Below are 20723 nucleotides of genomic sequence, written 5' to 3'. Positions count from 1 at the left end.
AATTCATCAGTTTCAAGCACAGCATATGTGTCAGTTACAGATTGTACATTGACGGTGACCTTAAACTCTCCACAAAATTGTAGCTGACTCTACGGATTTTTGATAGTCCCTAGTGGCATAATCCACCCACTTGTTGAAATCAATTGTACAATACCTAGTGATGTCAACCGATCCAATTTGGACTTAACTTGTTCGCCTAAGGACATAATACAGGCCGCACATAGAGAAAACATGGCTGAGGTGAAGGTTTAAGCATGATACAGGCAGTGAAGTTGTTAGCACATTATAATCACTTAGAAAACAAATCTGAAAATTCAGGACACAATGAATTTAGGTCTTTATAAGGAACTTGATATGATGCAAGATGTACAGTGTCAATAATAGAAAATTCAAAAACATTGAAAGTGGTTAACCCAAATAAATTCTCAGTATGAGATCATTAACAATCAAGTAAGTGATAGGATTGACTACATATTTGTGAGCTTGGTGGCAGTAAATTGACCAAGAACAGGAATATGCTGTTTTTTGTAGCTTACCAGGCGGTGATTGACAGGAGCCAACAGCCAAGCCCAGCCATGTGTACATTTGAGAGGTGAATAGAGAAAGAGTCACTCCAGTATCCATTTGAGGCAACAATGATTTGTTCAACACAAAACACTTCAACAAAGAGCCTATTATGGCCTGCAGACAACAATTAAAGAGACTGAATATCAGTGTCCATTTGTTCTGAGGTTTGCTGAGAATGACAAAATGATGCATTCTTCTTGTGATATTTGCGGTATGACACCCACTGCCTGGGGCATGCTGCTGTCTCATGTTTCACAAAGCATGATGGAAATGCTCATTGTTGCCATTAAGGTTATGCATTGTGGCCAGGTTTTCTGGTCTGTGTGTCACTGACTTCCTCTTCACATGATGAGCATGATGCTCTGCACCAATATGATTCACTACTAACCATGGTGACGTCCCCCACACTTTGATTTGGTGGCCCACAGCATAGGAGGCTTCAAAGGCCTGAGCAATGTTTAAAACTACAGACAAGGATGGTCTCTCAGACAAATTTCTTTGCCGGTGTTAGGCAGGATTACATCCCTAACCATAGAGACTGCATAGGATTCCTTAGAAATCCTGCAGCTCCACTGCTCAAGCTCCATAAGATTGTTGTGGCTGCTTGCTGCGTGGGTAAACTTCTATGCACATGTTAAGCATATGGGTGCAATTGCAATGATAAGAAGACAACAAATTACACATTTCATCAATGGGGAGTGAGGCCAGTTCCTGCAGAGTGCCCAGTTGATGCAACAACTGGTTCACGAGAGAAGAAATCCACAACAGAAATGAAGCCTTACAAGTGTCCTGGTCAGCCACCCTAACGACAATGAAGTGCTGGCAGAGCCATATTTCATATGCTTCCCAATCTTCAGCAGAGTTGTCATCTGGCAGAAATGGCAGCAGGTGCATGTGAGACTGTGGGGCCAGAATAGTCAAAATAACCACGTGTTTTCCCAAGGCAGCTGTAGTAAGCCACTGCTGGTGGAGAAGCAATTAAAATACAACCTCCATGGAGAAGTTACAGAAAAAAAAACAGCCACTGAAGTTGAATAATCAAAAGTTCTACTCATTGCTACCTCTGTTCTAACTCTAAAAAAAATAAAAGGCATGGCCATGAGAAACCAACAACTATTTATTAGGTCACGGTGTGACAGCATAAACATAAGTAGAACAATACAGTTTAGTGACATGTACAAGACTGTAGACCGGAGCTGATGCACCACCATATAAAGAGCATCTGCCTGCCAGGGGCCACTGGCTATTGGCTGCAAGTGATTGAGGCACCGGAGTATAGATGTAGATGTAGATGTAGATGTAGATCCATGGTTAGCGGCCTCTGGAGGGGACCCTAAGCAGCTGATTGGTGCAATACTACACCATCGTAGTAGCAGCGGAGGTGTAGTAATGTATGGGCTACTAAAGTAAGGATCCCATACTGTGGGGGAATACTTCAGAGGACTATGGATAAGTGTAATGTAGACAGTCTCTTTAGAACATTTGTTGTTCTAAATATTACGCCAACAAAATACTGTCTTTGGGTTCATTTTCCCCACAACATTTTCTATGTGATGGTTCCAATTGAAACTGTTTGTAACTGTAACCTTCAGTATTTGGTTGAATCAACAACCATTAAATTTGTTTGAGTTATTGTGTAACCAGAATTTGATGGAATTTTTTTAGTACTCATGTAGAGGACATCACACTCTTCATTGCTTAAGAACAGTTGCCACTTTTCACACCATGCAGATAACTTGTCTAAATTATTTTGTAATTTGCTTCAAACTTCTGATAGCTTTACTAGATTGTAAGTGACACAACATCTGCAAACATTGTAAGAGTACTGCTCAAATAGTCTCCCAACTCATTTATATAGATGGAGAGGAGCAGAGTGCTTATAATGCTTCTTTGTGGAACCCTGGATATAACTAGTTAACTGCCCTTGAATTACTATGAACTTCAACATTTCTGACAGGAAATCTCAACTCTAATAGCACACCTGAGATGATACTCGATAAGTCAGCTATTTCTTTAGAGGCTACTCATTATGAATGATGTCAAAAGCCTTCTGGAAACACTAAAATATGAAATTAACTAGAGACTGTTGTCAACACCACACATTATTTAGCATGAGTGAAGAACCTGTTGTGTTTCACGAGTATGAGATTTTCTGAATCCATACTTGATATACGTCAGTAGATCATTTTCTTTGTGGTATTTTCTAATGTTGAAAAACAGTATATGTTCCAAAATCCTACTACAAATAGATGTTAATGATATGGGTGTATAATTTGGTGCATTACTTCTATTTCCTTTCTTGTGTATTGATGCGACCTGTGCAGCTTTCCAGGTACAAGTCTTTCATGAAGTGAGCAATTGTATACGATTGCAAAATATTGAGCAATTTTATCAGCATACTCTGAAAAGAACGTGATTTCTATACAGTTTGCACTGTAATACTTTCCTTTAGTATGTGACTTAAGCTGCTTTGCTACACTGAGGATGTTGATATCCAAATTACTCATGCTGGCAGCTATTTAAATTCTGTAATACTTGCTCCATCTTCCATGGTAAAAGAATTTCGCAAAACCATTTTTAGTAACTCTGCTTCAGCAGCATTGTCATAGTAACAGTACCATTGCTGTCAAGCAGTGAAGGTATTGATTGTGTCCTTGGTGATTTTTGTTTTGTGGTCATTAGACCTAATGCATATAAAAGAAATACTGGTCATGAAAGCAAGCATGGTATTGATTGTGTCTTGCCACTGGCAAACATTTCTTATGACCAGAACCTCTTTCAATTTTTCTGATAGATTTAGAGAAGGAGGTCTACTGTATTGTCAGAAACATTTTCTCTTCATGAGGCTCCTGAACTAATTCTTCTTCTTCTTCAGTAGCGCTATAGCCCTTGGCGAGTCTTGGTTTATTTAATGATCTTCCTCCACACTTCTTGGTTATTTTCTACTCTTTTCCAACCCTGGACTCCCATATTGGTGAGATCCATTATTATGACATTGACCCATCTTGTTCTAGGTCTCCCTTTTCACCTTTCATCATTTTCTTTGGAATTCTATCCTCTGACATTCTTTCCAAGAGTCCAAGCCATTGTCAAATTTTACTATGTCCCTACATTGTATTAACTCCTGTAATTCGGCATTGTAGCACATTCCCCAGCCTTCTTCCTCACTTATTGTCCCATAGATTGTGTGTAGTATTTTCTGCTCAAAGGTTCTTAGTGTATTTTTATCATGTTCTATCAATGTCCATACCTCTGACCCATAAGTGATAACTGGGTGGACTAGGGAATTATATATCAGCAGTTTTGTTTTTCTTGCAACAAGGCTATTTCTGAAAAGCTGCATATTTGGAAACTAAACTCTGTTTCCTGCTTCTATTCTTTCCCTTATAGCCTTTCCAATACTGTTATCATTTGTTATTAGGGCTCCCAAGTAGTTAAAAGAGGGCACTCCTTTGAAGCATTTCCCATTGATGTTTAGGTTTTTAGGGGTTCTTCTGGCCTTATGTTGTGACATTACCATATGTTTTGTTTTGTTTTCATTTACTATGAGGCCAATTTTTAAGGGTTCTGTTTCCATTGCCTGATATGTTTCTTGGAGTGTATTGATATTTCTTCCTACTATAGCAATGTCATCAGCTTATGCACATATCTGACTAGTTATGCACATATCTGGCATAAATATGGTGCCTCTTTTGTAGATTTTATTTACTACACTATGCAGGGCTATATTGAATAGGACAGTGGAGAGACTATCACCTTGCTTCATGCCTTTATTAAAGTCAAAGCTTTCACTTGTTCTCCTAAGGACCTTTACTTTAGCTCTTGTCTCTGTCATTGTCATTCTAATTAGTCTTAATAGTTTAGCACATATATCAACTTCTTCCAGTATACTATATAGTTCTTGCCACTTTATTCTGTGAAAGGCTTGTTTGAAGTCAATGAATAGGAAATGCAGATCTATATCATATTCATAGAACTTTTCTATCATTTGTCTTATCACAAATATTTGATCAGTTGTTCCTCGCTCTGGTTGAAAGCCACACATATATTCCCCTAGAATTCCTTCTGCACACTTCTGTATCCTTTCATTTAATATACTTGTGAAGATCTTTTAAGCTGTGCATAGGAATGTTATACCTCTATAGTTTTCACATGTTGTTCTGTCCCCTTTCTTATAAATGGGGATCATTATTCCAGTTTTCCAATTGTCTGGCATAGTTTTTGTTTCCCATATATCTGATATTAGTGTATGCAGTTCCTTTATTACAGCCTCACCACTACTTTTTGTAGTATTGGGTTTCTTGCCTCATTGGTATCATTGTCTACTTCCAGCTTCACTCTTTCCTGCAGTGCAGCTGTCTCTTCATCTTCTAATCTGGTGCTTAGTGTATCTTTGAAATACTCTGCCCATCTTCCCACTATCTGTTCTTCCTCCCTTATCATTTTCCCATCTTTACTGGATCAGTCCACTGTTTTTGGCAGGAATCTATTCTTCATTTTGCCTACAGCATGACAGAACTTTCTTATTTCACTCTGTTCCTTTAACTCTTCTAGTTCTTGAAGTTTCTTCTTAGTCCACTCTCTTTTCTTTCTCTTGCACAGCCTGTTAGCTTTTCTCTGTAATTCTCTATATTGTTCCACATTATTTCTGGTTTCTCTCTGTAGCACTTTTGTTCTTGCACTGTTCTTTCCCTCTATTGGTGACCTGCAATCCTCATCAAACCATTTCTGGGTTCTTCTGTTACTTCTTATTCCTATTACTTCCTCTACAGCATCTTTAATGGCTTTTTCAATCCTGTTCCACCTTTCGTTTACTCCCACTGCGGTCTCTTCATTGCTCAACTTTCTGCTTAGTGTTACTTGATATTTTTTTACTTCATCAGGGATTTTTAGTTTGTCTGTATTCCATTTCATCATCTTTCCTATTCTGTTGCCATTTGTTATTGACAGTTTCTCTATCAAGACTGATTTTATCACAAAGTGGTCTGAGTCACAGTTTGGTCCTCTGCAGCTCCATACATCCATAACTGACATGGAGTGGCATGCAATCACTAAAACATGGTCAATCTGATTGACTACTCCATTGACTGCAGACTTCCAAGTGCCTAGATGGATCCTTTTGTATTGGAAGCATGTACTTTTAATAACGATATTATTTCTTGCTATGAATTGGCATAGTTTAAGTCTCCATTCTCGTTGTTTTATTCATGTAATGAATATCTTCCAGAAACTCCATATGGATGTTCATTCCTCCCTATTTTTGCATTAAAATCTCCTATTACTAGCATCAGGTCATATTTAGGTACTGCGCATTATACTTTCTCCAAGTCTTAGTTATATCCCCTTTTTCCTCTGTTAGCACATGTGCATTCACTATTGATATTCCTAAATTTCCCTCTTAGTCTGAATCTGCCCTTCCTTTCATTTATGGGTTCAAATTCTAGTAGGCTTTTCCTAACTTTCCTAGTTATTATAAACCGTTTTTCAAGTTGGCCTGATCTTTCTTCTGCTCCACTACATACCATTGAGTACTCAGGTTTATCTATCTGCCCATTCCCTTGCCATCTTATTTCTTGTAACCCTACATCATCATATTTAAATCTTAAAATTTAATTTGCTATTTCTTTCATTTTTCCAGGCTGAAGCATTGTCCTCACATTCCATGATGCTACTGTCAGATCCTTTATCTGTTTCCTTTGCTGGAGTCATGATATATGTTTTCCATCCAGTTTCTGAGACTTCTGTCGAATTTCCATAATTTTTTTTTTCTTTTTTTTCCGTATGGGGTTTATTAGCCCCATGCCCAACTCCCAACCTGGGGGACCAGGATTTGTATTAGATTTACCCATCTAGTGAAGATGGCTTCACTACACCTCTAGTGCCCTATTCACTTTGTCTGGCTCCTCAGTCAAGACCATTCCGGCTTTAGGGTGACCCTGCCAGTAGCTATGCTGCCACCAGCATAGCTCTTGACTTCAAGGAAGTATGCAAACCCTCCCGCCCGGCACTGAAGGTGCCTACTACAAGGTGGTGTCCCTGGGAGGGCCCTGAAGTAATTGCTCAAAACAGTTTCTGAGAAAGCATATAGTACAATTTCAGTTGATGTTTTATGTTAACTATCAACTTTAAACATGTATCTTTGCCAGCATAATGAGAGTAAATTGAAGTCTCAGCCAACTGTAATCGTATGAGTTATGAATCTTTTCAAATTGAGACCTAAATTTTTAGTGGACCTTTCAGCAACAACATCATATGGAGTTGGTGAGTGAGGACAGTGGGAGAAGGTTGGAGGTAAAAGAAACCAATCATTAATTTGTTTAACTTCTACTCATATTAACTCACAGCAAGAAGTCTCTTAAATTTCACAACAAGGTAAACAATTTGTAAAGCAACAAACACACATCTTCAACTGAATTCAGTCAATCATTTATGTATACTGTGAAGTCCTGGTTAGAAACTTCAGTTGAAGTTATCACCAACTGTAGCCAGTTTTCATTACCTAAAATGATTTCTGCTTCAGTGTTTTCTAGGAGGGCTTGGAGAGCTGGTTCTTTCCCAACACAGCTACAACTTTACAACTATAATGCTGACATTTTCTGGGCCCACCCTCATCCTGGGTTTGACTCATTCCGTTTGCAGCTGTACCCCTGTTTGAACTTTTTCTAGACCATTTGACCTAAAAAAACCACACAGTCTGATCCACACACCCCCTGCAGTCAATGTAGCAATCTTCTGGTTTTAGTGAACCCATGATCCTGATATCATGGATCCCGATATCTCTCCTCCCTATGACAGAAGTCAAGGAACCTGCAGCCTGCACAGTAACAGCATCACCTGAGCCTCTGATTCAGGCCCTCCAATCAGCTCTGTACCAAGGATTTGCAATTGGCCCTATCTACAATACTGCAGATGGTGAGCTCCATCTTCATCTGGTTTTTTTTAACACTTCAGTTTCAGTCAGAAACCAGAGCGAACCTCTTCTGATCTGAAGCAACACACATCATTGATACTTGCATGAGCCACTACCTACCTGCAGCTGGCTGCACGCTGTGCTTTTTATAGTGTCTGGAAGGACCCATTCCACATGTAGGTTGACTCCCTGTAGTGTGCTCACAGAGTGCGCACTGGATTTGTTCCCTTCTTAGCAGTCATATCTGCAAGAGGCTCCACCACATGCCTTACAGTGAAGCTGCATCTGTGAAAGCTCAGACCTTTCAGACTGAGACACTTCCTCTGAAACAAGGCAAGCAATTGCAACTGGTTCGTGATTCTTATCAGCCACAGATAGTGCCCAAAACCTGTTTGTCAGACAAACCAAAGAGGTCTTTTGATTAGTCACCCGGCAAGTCTTTCACTTCCTACCACACTTTGAAATGACCTCCCACATGATCCTGGATGAGGGGTTAACCTAAATGTAGGCAGTAATTGGGCCAACCACAGCAATGGAACGATTAGGTGACATGTTGACCATGCTAGACACCCCTTGGATCCCCATGACTAGCTGCACACAGTGATGTTCATTCGCAATGGTCTCAAGCTGCATGGGCAAAGTCACCTCCCAGCACTGCCTGGAGCTGTGAGCAGAGGGACACCAACTCGGCTCACATTTGAACACAGCATTCATAGTCCCTGCTCACAATAAAAAACCAGTGCTGAAGGAGGCATAACTCTGAGCTACATGGTTAATATAAGCAAGTGTATGCCTTGCAAATAGGCAAACACATAAGAAATCAAATATTAAACTACATAAGCACACTGACAAAACTAAATAAGTGACACACTTCTATTTAGTAGCTCATAACATAATTAACAGACAAACATTGCTTGATGCTGTTTGAATAGAGACTGCGGTGCTAAAAAAAAAATACTTCCAGAATGAATTTTAAAATGTGGTAGAAACATTGATGTTGATGTATTTGCACCTGAGGAAACAATTTTGTGGTGGTAGAGCAGAGTAAGATTTAGGTAAGATGTAATAATTTTAATTAATATATTTCTGGAAGTTGCGGATACCACCTCATACTTCAACAAAATTGTCCTGGAATACAGTTTCAAACTACAACAGGGAGTGAAATCATACAAAATAAATTAGCACCCCATTTTTAAACTAAACACTATGAGAAATTCTGAACTGAGCTTCCTGATTAATTTATCATTATGAAGGACCCATTTTAGCTTGTTAGCCTGCTGGATCCCAAGGAATTTTACGATTAGTACTAGTCCTTCCTCTTCAACTGCTGGGCATGTGTGTCTGGGGATAATACAGTGCATCACAGTATGTTGTTTGCACTTATCATCATCGTTGACTGTTGTGACCTAGTGTTGCACAGAAGTCACCAAACAAGTTGCCCTGGATGTTTCGAGCTTTGTATGCTAAACAAATTTGCTGAATGGTCTGAATTACAGACACTTAGAGTAAATAAGAACATTTTTCAGTTAATCATCCCTCAACTGCACAGAACTGCATAGTCTGCAGAACTGCACAGAGCTGTAAATGAAGTACTGTGAATTTCTTTGAAAGAAAATTCCCATGAACATAGACCATGGAAAGTTGGGCAGCTGATAGTATTATATTGCTTAGGTTTAGTTCTTGAAGAATGTCTTACACTTAATATTTAAAAAGAATGGGATCCAAATACCCAGTCAACCATCATGGTGTGGGTTTCTTGTAATTTCCTCATATCAATGATTCCTTAAAAACAGCTAGTTCAATTGAGTTAGCAGTGATCTTAATCTTCACAGGATGTTGAACTGTAGTCTGCCTCCCTTTTGATGTAAAAAACATTACTAACTTCCAGTAAAACATGAATTGTGTTCTGTCATTCTGCAGTTTAGAACTGTATTCTTTGAATGGGCCATACTGGCATTAAAAGCTAAGACTAAAATATTAAAAAATGTATATATATTTTACTTATTTTGCCATATGAGAAATTGTGGCTCACTGCCATTCCATACAATTACTCAGCATTGTCTTTATTCCAAAAACTGCTGTCACCAAACTAATGGTCTCTGTGGACAGAGCAAGTGCTCATCACCTTCAGTCAATGAACCTATTTGGTGATGTAAGACCCCAACAGAGTTGTTAGGGGAAAACTCTCAGAACACTGTCATAAGCAGTCATCTTTTGCAATGGTATATGTATACCATTTGTAATCGGTTGGAAGATTCTGAAAATTCACATTGAGAGGGCCGGTAAATCTAAAGACACAGCATAATGTATTTCTTATGGTTTTGTTACATTTCCTACAGTCATTGTGTTTTTAGCATGACTAGCTCCTGATTTCACACCTTGCTGAAGTTGTGTCCAGTGACTTTGTTAGTTAAATTTTTTGTTGTGTGAATGCAAACTGCCTCTTTGATAAGACTGTCCCAAAAAGAGGAAACACTAGTGAGTAGCTTGCATGCTTGTGGTCCATCCAGTGTCCTGTAGTTTAACAGTTCTCAGCAGTCACTGATTTTTCTAACTGTCCTAACCACTTTCAGTACTGGTATTCTATCTATATGTGGTTTATTAGACAACAACAAAAACAATCAATTATTGATAAAAGTATTTAATTTGATAGATACCATATACCACTGAATGTACTTGCAAAATTATATCATTGAATAACATATAGTTCAGGAGATTTGAAGTCAAAAACATTTAGATGCATGAAAAACTAGTGCTTGACATGGGACACAGTAAGACTTCAACATCATGCATGATATTTTAGTTTATTACTTCTTTACTACAAACTGTAATGGTAACACACATTGTAGACAGTATCTACATATTCCACTGAATAGACCTGCAAAATTATATTGTTGCACGATACTCAGTTCAGGAGATAAGCATTGAGATGTGTGGAAAGCTAGCTTTTGCTCAAAATGGAGTTCAAATTACCCAGCTTATATTCATCCAGTATTTCGTAATGAGAGCATTTAATGACTTCCAACAAAATTTAAGCATAATTTTAATTTCTCACTTACTGCTTAAAAGCAAACTACACTCCTGGAAATGGAAAAAAGAACACATTGACACCGGTGTGTCAGACCCACCATACTTGCTCCGGACACTGCGAGAGGGCTGTACAAGCAATGATCACACGCACGGCACAGCGGACACACCAGGAACCGCGGTGTTGGCCGTCGAATGGCGCTAGCTGCGCAGCATTTGTGCACCGCTGCCGTCAGTGTCAGCCAGTTTGCCGTGGCATACGGAGCTCCATCGCAGTCTTTAACACTGGTAGCATGCCGCGACAGCGTGGACGTGAACCGTATGTGCAGTTGACGGACTTTGAGCGAGGGCGTATAGTGGGCAAGCGGGAGGCCGGGTGGACGTACCGCCGAATTGCTCAACACGTGGGGCGTGAGGTCTCCACAGTACATCGATGTTGTCGCCAGTGGTCGGCGGAAGGTGCACGTGCCCGTCGACCTGGGACCGGACCGCAGCGACGCACGGATGCACGCCAAGACCGTAGGATCCTACGCAGTGCCGTAGGGGACCGCACCGCCACTTCCCAGCAAATTAGGGACACTGTTGCTCCTGGGGTATTGGCGAGGACCATTCGCAACCGTCTCCATGAAGCTGGGCTACGGTCCCGCACACCGTTAGGCCGTCTTCCACTCACGCCCCAACATCGTGCAGCCCGCCTCCAGTGGTGTCGCGACAGGCGTGAATGGAGGGACGAATGGAGACGTGTCGTCTTCAGCGATGAGAGTCGCTTCTGCCTTGGTGCCAATGATGGTCGTATGCGTGTTTGGCGCCGTGCAGGTGAGCGCCACAGTCAGGACTGCATACGACTGAGGCACACAGGGCCAACACCCAGCGATCTCCTACACTGGGCGTACACCACTGGTGATCGTCGAGGGGACACTGAATAGTGCACGGTACATCCAAACCGTCATCGAACCCATCGTTCTACCATTCCTAGACTGGCAAGGGAACTTGCTGTTCCAACAGGACAATGCACGTCCACATGTATCCCGTGCCACCCAACGTGCTCTAGAAGGTGTACGTCAACTACCCTGGCCAGCAAGATCTCCGGATCTGTCCCCCATTTAGCATGTTTGGGACTGGATGAAGCGTCTTCTCACGCGGTCTGCACGTCCAGCACGAACGCTGGTCCAACTGAGGCGCCAGGTGGAAATGGCATGGCAAGCCGTTCCACAGGACTACATCCAGCACCTCTATGATCGTCTCCATGGGAGAATAGCAGCCTGCATTGCTGCGAAAGGTGGATATACACTGTACTAGTGCCGACATTGTGCATGCTCTGTTGCCTGTGTCTATGTGCCTGTGGTTCTGTCAGTGTGACCATGTGATGTATCTGACCCCAGGAATGTGTCAATAAAGTTTCCCCTTCCTGGGACAATGAATTCACGGTGTTCTTATTTCAATTTCCAGGAGTGTATGTTGCAAATAGATAGTGATGAAGTAATCAATTAAAATGTCACACCTGATGCGGTCTTTTTACTGCATGAACAGTGGAAATGTAGTAAACTTTGTTTTGAGAAGGTGTGAAATTATTTTTAAAGATTGTTAGAAGTTGCTAAGTACTCTAATTCTCAAATACTGGATGAATAAAATCCGGGAATCAGCATGCCATCAATTATGTTGCCTCGAGACTAACAGACAATTTCTAACTATAATTTTGTCTTAGTGTGTTAAAATTTTGACATAATATTATAACTCCTAATGGATGGATTATGGCAGAATTTTGAATATGGTCAATAATTACACAAAATAATTAAAATAAAATTGTTGTTGCCCTTGGAAGCTATTACATAATTAACCTGCAAATGTGACAGTGTGCTGTGCCCCAGGTTTCGGAACAGACATATAGTAATATAGATGCTTTGACTCTTCATGCAACCTTCTGTCCATAATTCAAGCTTGTAACAACCAGTGTGACCAATTAGGTACACAGAATTACCAAACAAGCATTTACTAATTCATATCACTGTGTTTTCCTTATTTGAATAAATAATCAGATTATTAAGCAACAAGTAGCATAGAGGTGGAATGAGACATAAAGGAGCATAAACTCCAACCCAGTGTTGCATTACAGAAGGAATTAAGATTTTGCAGAAACATAGCAGATTTATGTGACAGATGACAGTGGTACCATCCACTTATTGCCAAAAAATGGAAAGCTTCAAATCTGACAGCTGACATACTTTATACTCAGTACATTCCATAAAAGGAGTTAGTATTGCTGGCTTGCATAACTTCACTATCAGTTCATTTAAAATATTGGTTATTAGATGAGAAATGGGACTGTGTGTACTATTCAGTGTAAAGGAATAAAGCACAATGTATTTCATGCTTTGCTCTTACAACATATTTGAAAATCTCTATACATAGCCATTATTGAAAATTGTTGCTATATTGTACTGTAGTTGTTTACCATGAAAAAACCAAGTACAATGTTGCTACATAACCCTGTTAGCAATAGGTATCTGCTTATTGTGTAACTGTTGTTTTGGGTGGAGATGGTATGTGTGTGGCGACAACAGAAGAATCGACACTGTGAAAATAGAGAGAGAGAGAGAGAGAGAGAGAGAGAGAGAGAGAGAGAGAGAGAGAGAGGAGAGAGGGAGAGAGAGGGGGGGGGGGAGGGGGGGGCTGCACATGCGTTTTTCTATAGTCATATGCTGAGTAAATGGTTTCTCATTGGCAGGTTCAGAAGAAAGGAACATTTATTTATTTATTCATCCTTCAATCACTTTGGGTAATTGGATACATCAGGATACACATGTATGGTACACAATTTTTCAGGTGTAAGAGAGATTAAGAGTTTACATCATATAAAAAAATTAAACACATTCCTACACAAAGCAGTAACAGACACAGTTAAGAAAAATATACCCAATTGTGTTTACATACAGTAGCCAGCACATCATCTTAATTTTATTCATGTGGAATCTGCAGAAGAATCTTTTACCTAAGAATTTTGTACACTTGTATCTAAGAACTAATTTACACTGTTACATTTACATTTAAGAACTCCTTTACACTGTAACAACATGCTAAGACCAGGTGACCATTTTAATTTTTGTTTGAAAGCAGACAACGTTTTTAAGTTCCTTATATTGCTAGGAAGTTTGTTATAGAATATACATCTGGCTGTTTTAGATGCTTTGTCACTTAACTTGTTTCTGTCTGTATACATGTGGTACTTATCTTTACATCTAGTGCTGCAATTATGTATATTTCTGTTCATTAAAGCTGTGCAGTTTATTTGTAAGAGTGTAAATGCTTTATACATGAGGGAGAGTTTATAATACTATTGTTAATAAATCTTCATTCATTGCAGTATGTTCCATTTTACATTACATATACTTCTACCAGTATTCATTGTTTTAAATTGTACATGCATTTACAGATGTGCACCTTGAATCCATTATAATAGGAAGAGCATCTACATTAGAAAAATGCAAAAAAGAGGCTGATATAGATTTGATTGCACATACAGCAGAAGACTGTAAGGTGTATGCATACGAGGGGGAAGTATCTGCTGCACCGTCAATTTCATGCCCAGCATCAGGTTAGTGTACCATTTTTCTGTAGTTACATCTGTCACCATAGAACACTCATTGTAATCATTATGTTTTATGCAGTGGATCCTTGTGTTTAGATACCCATACAAAAATAAACCATATATCACAAACTTTTAAAAATAACGTCCTTTTTTTTTTTCAAAGGATAAGCCTGATATTATGAAAGGATAGATTACTACTCACCGTAAAGATGACATATTGAGTTGCAAACAGGCATGATGAAAAGATTGTTACAAATGAGCATTTGGCTAGAGACTTCTTCAGAAAAGAGAATGGTACACACATTCACATAAGCAAGCATGCCTCACACACACATAACTATTACCCCTGACTGCTCTGGCCAGACTGGAACAGAAACACATTGAACAGAAGCAGCAATCCAGAACAGTGTGGGGGAGGATAGTAGGATAGGGGTGGGAGGTGGGAGAAGGGGAATCAGCACTGCCTGGCAGACCATGCAGGGGCTGGAGGTGCCAGGACAGGGCTGACTGGCACAGCTTTGGGAGGCTGTGGGCAAGGGAGAGGTGAGGGAAAAACGAGGAGCAGAAAAGAGAGGAGCAACAAAGGGGAAAAGACCAGTGGATGCGCCAGCAGAGAGGAGCGCACAGTGAGAGTGAGTGGAGGTGAATTGTGACGAGATGACAAGACAGAGGGGGTGAAAGCAGTTGGGTGGAGCATATAGTGACAGTATGTTACCACAGGTTGCAACCTGGAATTTTCATTGTTTGGATTTGTCAAGATGTTAATTTTTATAATTTGAATTAAAATCCCTGCTTGTTTGAGGTAGTCTCTTTGTACAGACATTCAGTGTGGAAGTAACTCAAAATGTTAAGATGCAAGAGGTTACTTCACAATGCATCTGTTGTGTAACTGATGGATGTTCTAAATGAACTGCACACAACTGCTTGAAGTCAAATGTGAAATACTCTTTCCTAGAACTATCCATTACCTCTGCAGCCCACAATTTCAGCAATCAATGCAAAAACGTAAACCTACAAGCCAATATAAAGTTTTGTGTGTATATTTTACATTTTACCTTTCCATTCTAGTTTCTGTAAAACTGTCACAAACATTATATATTGTTATATAAATATTGCAAAATACTTATTTCACCTACCTACCTTTACAAGAGCAAAGAGGTAATTTCTTATCCTTCCAGGAAATATTTTATTTTTTTGGTCACAACTGGACTTATTTCTGATGTTGCCCCCTATTAGGTCAATTTGCTTTGTTCAGTGATTTTCCACTGAGTAATGATATTTCATTCATGAATTTCACTTCTGTAAAGTGTGCAAAAATACCCATCTTTGGCTGTCATAACTTCTACACTGCACTCAAAATGTGTTCCAACCAATTTCTTTAGATGTAGGAATCAGAGCGTGTAAAAACAGGTAACTTGGATTAATGATCAATTTTATTTTTTTGGTCACAACTGGACTTATTTTTGATGTTGCCCCCTATTAGGTCAGTTTGCTTTGTTCAGTGATTTTCCACTGAGTAATGATATTTCATTCATGAATTTCAATTATGTAAAGTCTGCAAAAATACCCATCTTTGGCTGTCATAACTTCTACACTGCACTCAAAATGTATTCCAACCAATTTCTTTAGATATGGGAATCAAAGCGTGTAAAAACAGGTGAATTAGATTAATTGTCCAGCAGTTTGTGCTTAAAATTCACCAGAATCACACTGGGAAAACTATTTTATGAGAAGTTGCATTGTTCTAATTAAAGACACTTTTTTCCTTTGCAATCCATACCTCTTCGCAAATATTCTCCATCCATTTGGTCCGAAAAACATGCATGGTATTTATTATTACTGTTTGAGCCCTTGCAATGTGATCTGTCGGAAAAATCCTTTTTACATCCAATATCAAACTGTCTGGCATATGAAATGAATTTCACAGGACCCTTCCACCCAGTGTTTCAATTACAGTTTCATTTTCTTGTGCTGTGATGGACCCATTTCATATACACTGAAAAAAAATTTTATTTTTTTCATCTGGATTATATTGTGGGATGTTCTTTCAGCTTCTTCAGCAGAGGAATGGCCAAGCTTGAATCAGCAACAAATTTTGAACTGTTGAATAGGAAGAAACAGAATCCACCAACTGTGGATGGCTATCATTGGCAATAAATAGCATTAAAATGATTATTTTACAATGGCAGTATGTACCAGTTGATTGATTTCAGCAAAACACACAGCAACAGACTATTTAAAAATTAATTCAAATAAAACTTTGCTTTGGACAGTTTTGATATCTGACTTACAACATTGTACAATTCCTATCAACATAAAAAGGAAATTTAACGAAACAATGGAAAATCCAGGATGGAATGTAACAATATTATGAGAAGGAAAGTTGCTACTCACCATATAGCAGAGATGCTGAGTCGCAGATAGGCACAACAAAAAGATTTTCACACTTAAAGCTTTCGGCCATTGGCCTTTATCAACAATAGACACACATACGCACACACGAGACTGCAGTCTCAGGCAACTGAAATCACACTGCGAGCTGCAGCACCAGTGCATGATGGGAGTGGCGACTGAGTGGGGGAAAGGATGAGGCTGGGGTGGAGAGGGGGAGGGATAGTATGGTGGGGATGGCGGGCAGTGAAGCACTGCAGATTGGGTGGCGGGCAGGAGAGAGGTGGTGGTGGTGGTGGTGGGGGGGGGGGGGGGAAGTAGCAGAAAAGAAGAGAAATAGAGAAATAAATAAAAAATTATATAATAAAATAAATAAAATAGACTGGGAGTGGTGGTGGAATGATGACTGTGTAATGCTGGAATGGAAGCAGGGAAGGGGCTGGATAGATGAGGACAGCGACTAATGAGGGTTGAGGCCAGGAGGGTTACGGGAATGTAGGATGTATTGCAGGAAAAGTTAGCACCTGTGCAATTCAGAAAAGCTGCTGTTGGTGGGAAGGATCCATATGGCACAGGCTGTGAAGCAGTCATTGAAATGAAGGATGGCATGTTTTGCACCGTGCTCAGCAACAGGGTGATCCGCTTGTTTCTTGGCCACAGTTTGTCGATGGCCATTCATGCAGCTTGTTGGTTGTCATGCCTACATAGAATGCAGCACAGTGTTTGCAGCTTAGTTTGTAGACCAGATGACTGGTTTTGCAGGTAGCCCTGCCTTTGATGGGATAGGAGATGTTAGTGACTGGATTGGAGTAGGTGGTAGTGAGAGGATGTATGGGACAGGTCTTGCATCTATGTCTATTACAGGGGTATGAGCCATGATGTAAGGGATTGGGAGCAGGGCTTGTATAAGAATGGAGTATATTGTGTAGGTTCGGTGGATGGCAGAATACCACAGCGGGAGGGGTGGGGAGGATAGTGGGCAGGACATATCTCATTTCAGGACACGACGAGAGGTAATCGAAACCCTGGTGGAGAATGTCATTCAGTTGCTAGAGTCCTGGGTGGTAGTGAATTATGAGGGGACTGCTCCTTTGTAGCTGGATGGTGGGGCTTTGGGAGGTGGTGGGAGACTGGAAAGTTAAGGCATGAGAGATTTGTTTTTAATTACGGTCAGTGAAGGCTTCAGTGAGACCCTCGGTATATTTTGAGAGTGGACTGCTCATCACTGCAGATGCGACGACCATGGATGGCTAGGTTGTACTGAAAGGGCTTCTTTGTATGAAATGGGTGGCCACTGTCGAAGTGGAGGTATTGCTGGTGGTTAGTAGGTTTGATATGGATATATGGAGGTCAACACCTCGGTCTGTTGGGCGATGGGAAAGCTAGTGTTCAATAGTGGTAAGGCCATTGGCATTAGGAATGTTAGTGTACAGGGAAGTGCCCCCACTGAGAGAATCTCTGCTCTCATAGACCAACATCTTCAACCTATTACCCAGAACCTAACCTCCTATATAAAATATACGAACCATTACCTCCACCGACTCTCCACAGTTCCTGTCCCTTTACCACATTGTGCTCTGCTCATCACTACTGATGCCACCTCTCTGTACACTAACATTCCTAATGCCCATGGACTTGCCACTATTGAACACTTCCTTTCCCAATGTCTGATGGATTCCAAACCAACAACCTCCTTCCTAGTCACTATGAACTATATCCTCATCCACAAGTACTTCTCCTTTGAAGGTATTACCTACAAACAAATCCGGGGTACGGCTATGGGCACTCGCATCGCAACATCCTATGCCAACCTATTCATGGGCCATATAGAGGAACCCTTCCTAAACACACACAATCCTAAACCCCTCACCTGGTGCAGATTCATTGATGACATCTTTGCTATCTGGATTGAATGAGAGGACACCCTATCCACATTCCTCCAGAACCTCAACAACTTCACCCCCATTTGTTTCACCTGGTCCTACTCACCAGCAATACCGCCACTTTGACACCTGCCACCCATTCCGTACCAGGAGGTCCCTTCCGTACAGCTTAGAGACCCATGGTCATCGCATCTGCAGTGACGACCAGTCCCTCTCAAAATATACCTAGTGTCTCACTGAAGCTTTCATTGACCGTAATTATCCTCCCAACCTTGTACAAAAACAAACCTCCCATGCATTATCTTTCCCGTCTCCCACCACCTCCCAAACCCCCGTCATCCGGCCACAGAGAAGCAGTCCCCTCATAACTCAGTACACCCAGGACTCTAGTAACTGAATTACATTCTCCACTAGGGTTTCGATTACCTCTTGTCATGCCCTGAAATGAGAAATGTCCTGCCCACTATCCTTCCCACCCCTCCCACAGTGGTATTCCGCCATCCACTGAACCGACACAATATACTTGTCCATCCTTACACAACCCCTGCTCCCAATCCCGTACCTCATGGCCCATACCCCGGTAATAGATGTAGGTGTAAGACCCCTCCCATACATCCTCCCATTCTATGTAGGCATGACAACAAACAAGCTGTCTGTCTGCATGAATGGTCACCGACAAACTGTAGCCAAGAAACAAGTGGACCACCCTGTTGCTGAAAATACTGCCAAACATGATATCCTTCATTTCAATGACTGCTTCACAGCCTGTGCCATATGGATCCTTCCCACCAACACCAGCTTTTCTGAATTACGCAGGTGGGAACTTCCCCTGCAATACATCCTACACTCCTGTAACCCTCCTGGCCTCAACCTTCATTAGTCGCTGTCCTCACCCATCTAGCCCCCTTCCCTGCTCCCATTCCAGCACTACACATCCGTCATTCCACCACCACAATCAGTCTTTTTTTATTTTTTTTTATTTGATTTTATTGTATTATTTTTTTTTTTATTTATTTCTCTCCTTTTCTGCTACTTTCGCACCACCTCTCCCCTGCTCGCTGCCCAACCCGCAGCACTTCACTATCCGCCATCCCCACCATACTATCCCTCTCCCTCCCCACCCCAGCCTTATTCCTTTCCCCTCCCAGTTACCACTCCCATCATTACAGATGCAGTGTGTTTTCAGGTTTCAGTTGCCTGAGACTGCAGTCGTGTGTGTGAGTTGCATTTGCGTCAATTGTTGACAAAGGCCATTGGCCAAAAGCTTTAAGTGTGAAAATCTTTTTGTTGTACCTATCTGTGACTCAGCATCTCTGCTGTATGGTGAGTACCAACTTTTCTTCTCATAATATTGATAAAAAAGGAATTTTTTTATATCATTGCCACAGAGATGTCAAACTGAAAAATTTATTTTCGTCCTAGTACAAACATTGTTGCATTACTACAATTTATGTCTCATCTCTGTAATCTCAGGTTTTCATATTTTGCTCCTTTAGATGTTTCTTGTTTCATCCTCCGTTGATGTAATAGCAAAATACCATTTGAGGTTTTACATATGATACAGACACTTAGTATTTGTAGCTTGTTTATTTTTACATCTATTGCTCACTTGGCTCTTTTAAGTTTACTCTTGATTGGCAATGCTCTTTGTATTCCTTCTACATGAATAATCCATTAATGAGAACAATTTTTATCTTTCCAGTTTCTTGTGCTGAAAGTCAGACTACTGGTGTGTGCGTAAACTGGGGTCCTCAGTTTGCCACTCGGATTGAATCAGAAGGACATACAGATGTTTGAAATGTTGTACCAGATATAAATAATTCCTTGTGGCTGTGAAACTAAACAGTTGTTTGTACTCTTATATGTACAGACACTTGACCTGTTCACCAGGTGCAGAAAAGTGATTCTATTTTTTACAATGTATTTTTATGAATCTGTTGGATGATTCATGGACATAGATTTTTCTAAAGAATTTGTACATATCTGAACATATTCTTTTTGTAACAATGTTATTTTTTATCTTTAATATTTGTTGTAATTGTTGCTCATAAAATGTATTTCTGGATATGTGGAACATAAAACAAAGAATAAGAGTGTTATGTGTAAAATCACTAGTGTTATAAATGAAATGCATTTATGACAGACTGATTTTTGCAAAACCATAAGTAAGTCTACAAAACACACATCATTGTTATAATTCTGCCATATATTAGGCTATGGTAAACCCGTTACACATGAATGTGTAGTAACATATTAATGGAAAATGTTGTTGAAGCTCCATGTATAAATTCATCAAAGAAAGATAAAGTATCACTGATCTCTTATTCCACTTTAAACCTCAGACTATTGGGTCAACTGC

General features: G+C 40.3%; 1 protein-coding gene across 1 annotated transcript in view; it reads left to right on the top strand.

The window, feature by feature from the left end:
- LOC126416688 (putative neural-cadherin 2) overlaps window positions 1–20252 on the top strand; it is a 78107-nt gene extending 57855 nt beyond the window's left edge. Inside the window, exons 7-8 of the mRNA XM_050084493.1 lie at window positions 13935–14096; window positions 20067–20252. Coding sequence (XP_049940450.1) covers window positions 13935–14096; window positions 20067–20161 — 257 coding nt within the window. The 3' untranslated portion in view covers window positions 20162–20252. The remainder of the gene's footprint in view (window positions 1–13934; window positions 14097–20066) is intronic.
- The last annotated feature ends 471 nt before the right edge of the window (window positions 20253–20723 follow it).

Source organism: Schistocerca serialis, chromosome 8 (genome assembly GCF_023864345.2).
Source record: "Schistocerca serialis cubense isolate TAMUIC-IGC-003099 chromosome 8, iqSchSeri2.2, whole genome shotgun sequence".
NCBI classification, from domain to species: domain Eukaryota; kingdom Metazoa; phylum Arthropoda; class Insecta; order Orthoptera; family Acrididae; genus Schistocerca; species Schistocerca serialis.
This window is presented reverse-complemented; position numbering and strand designations above follow the sequence as displayed.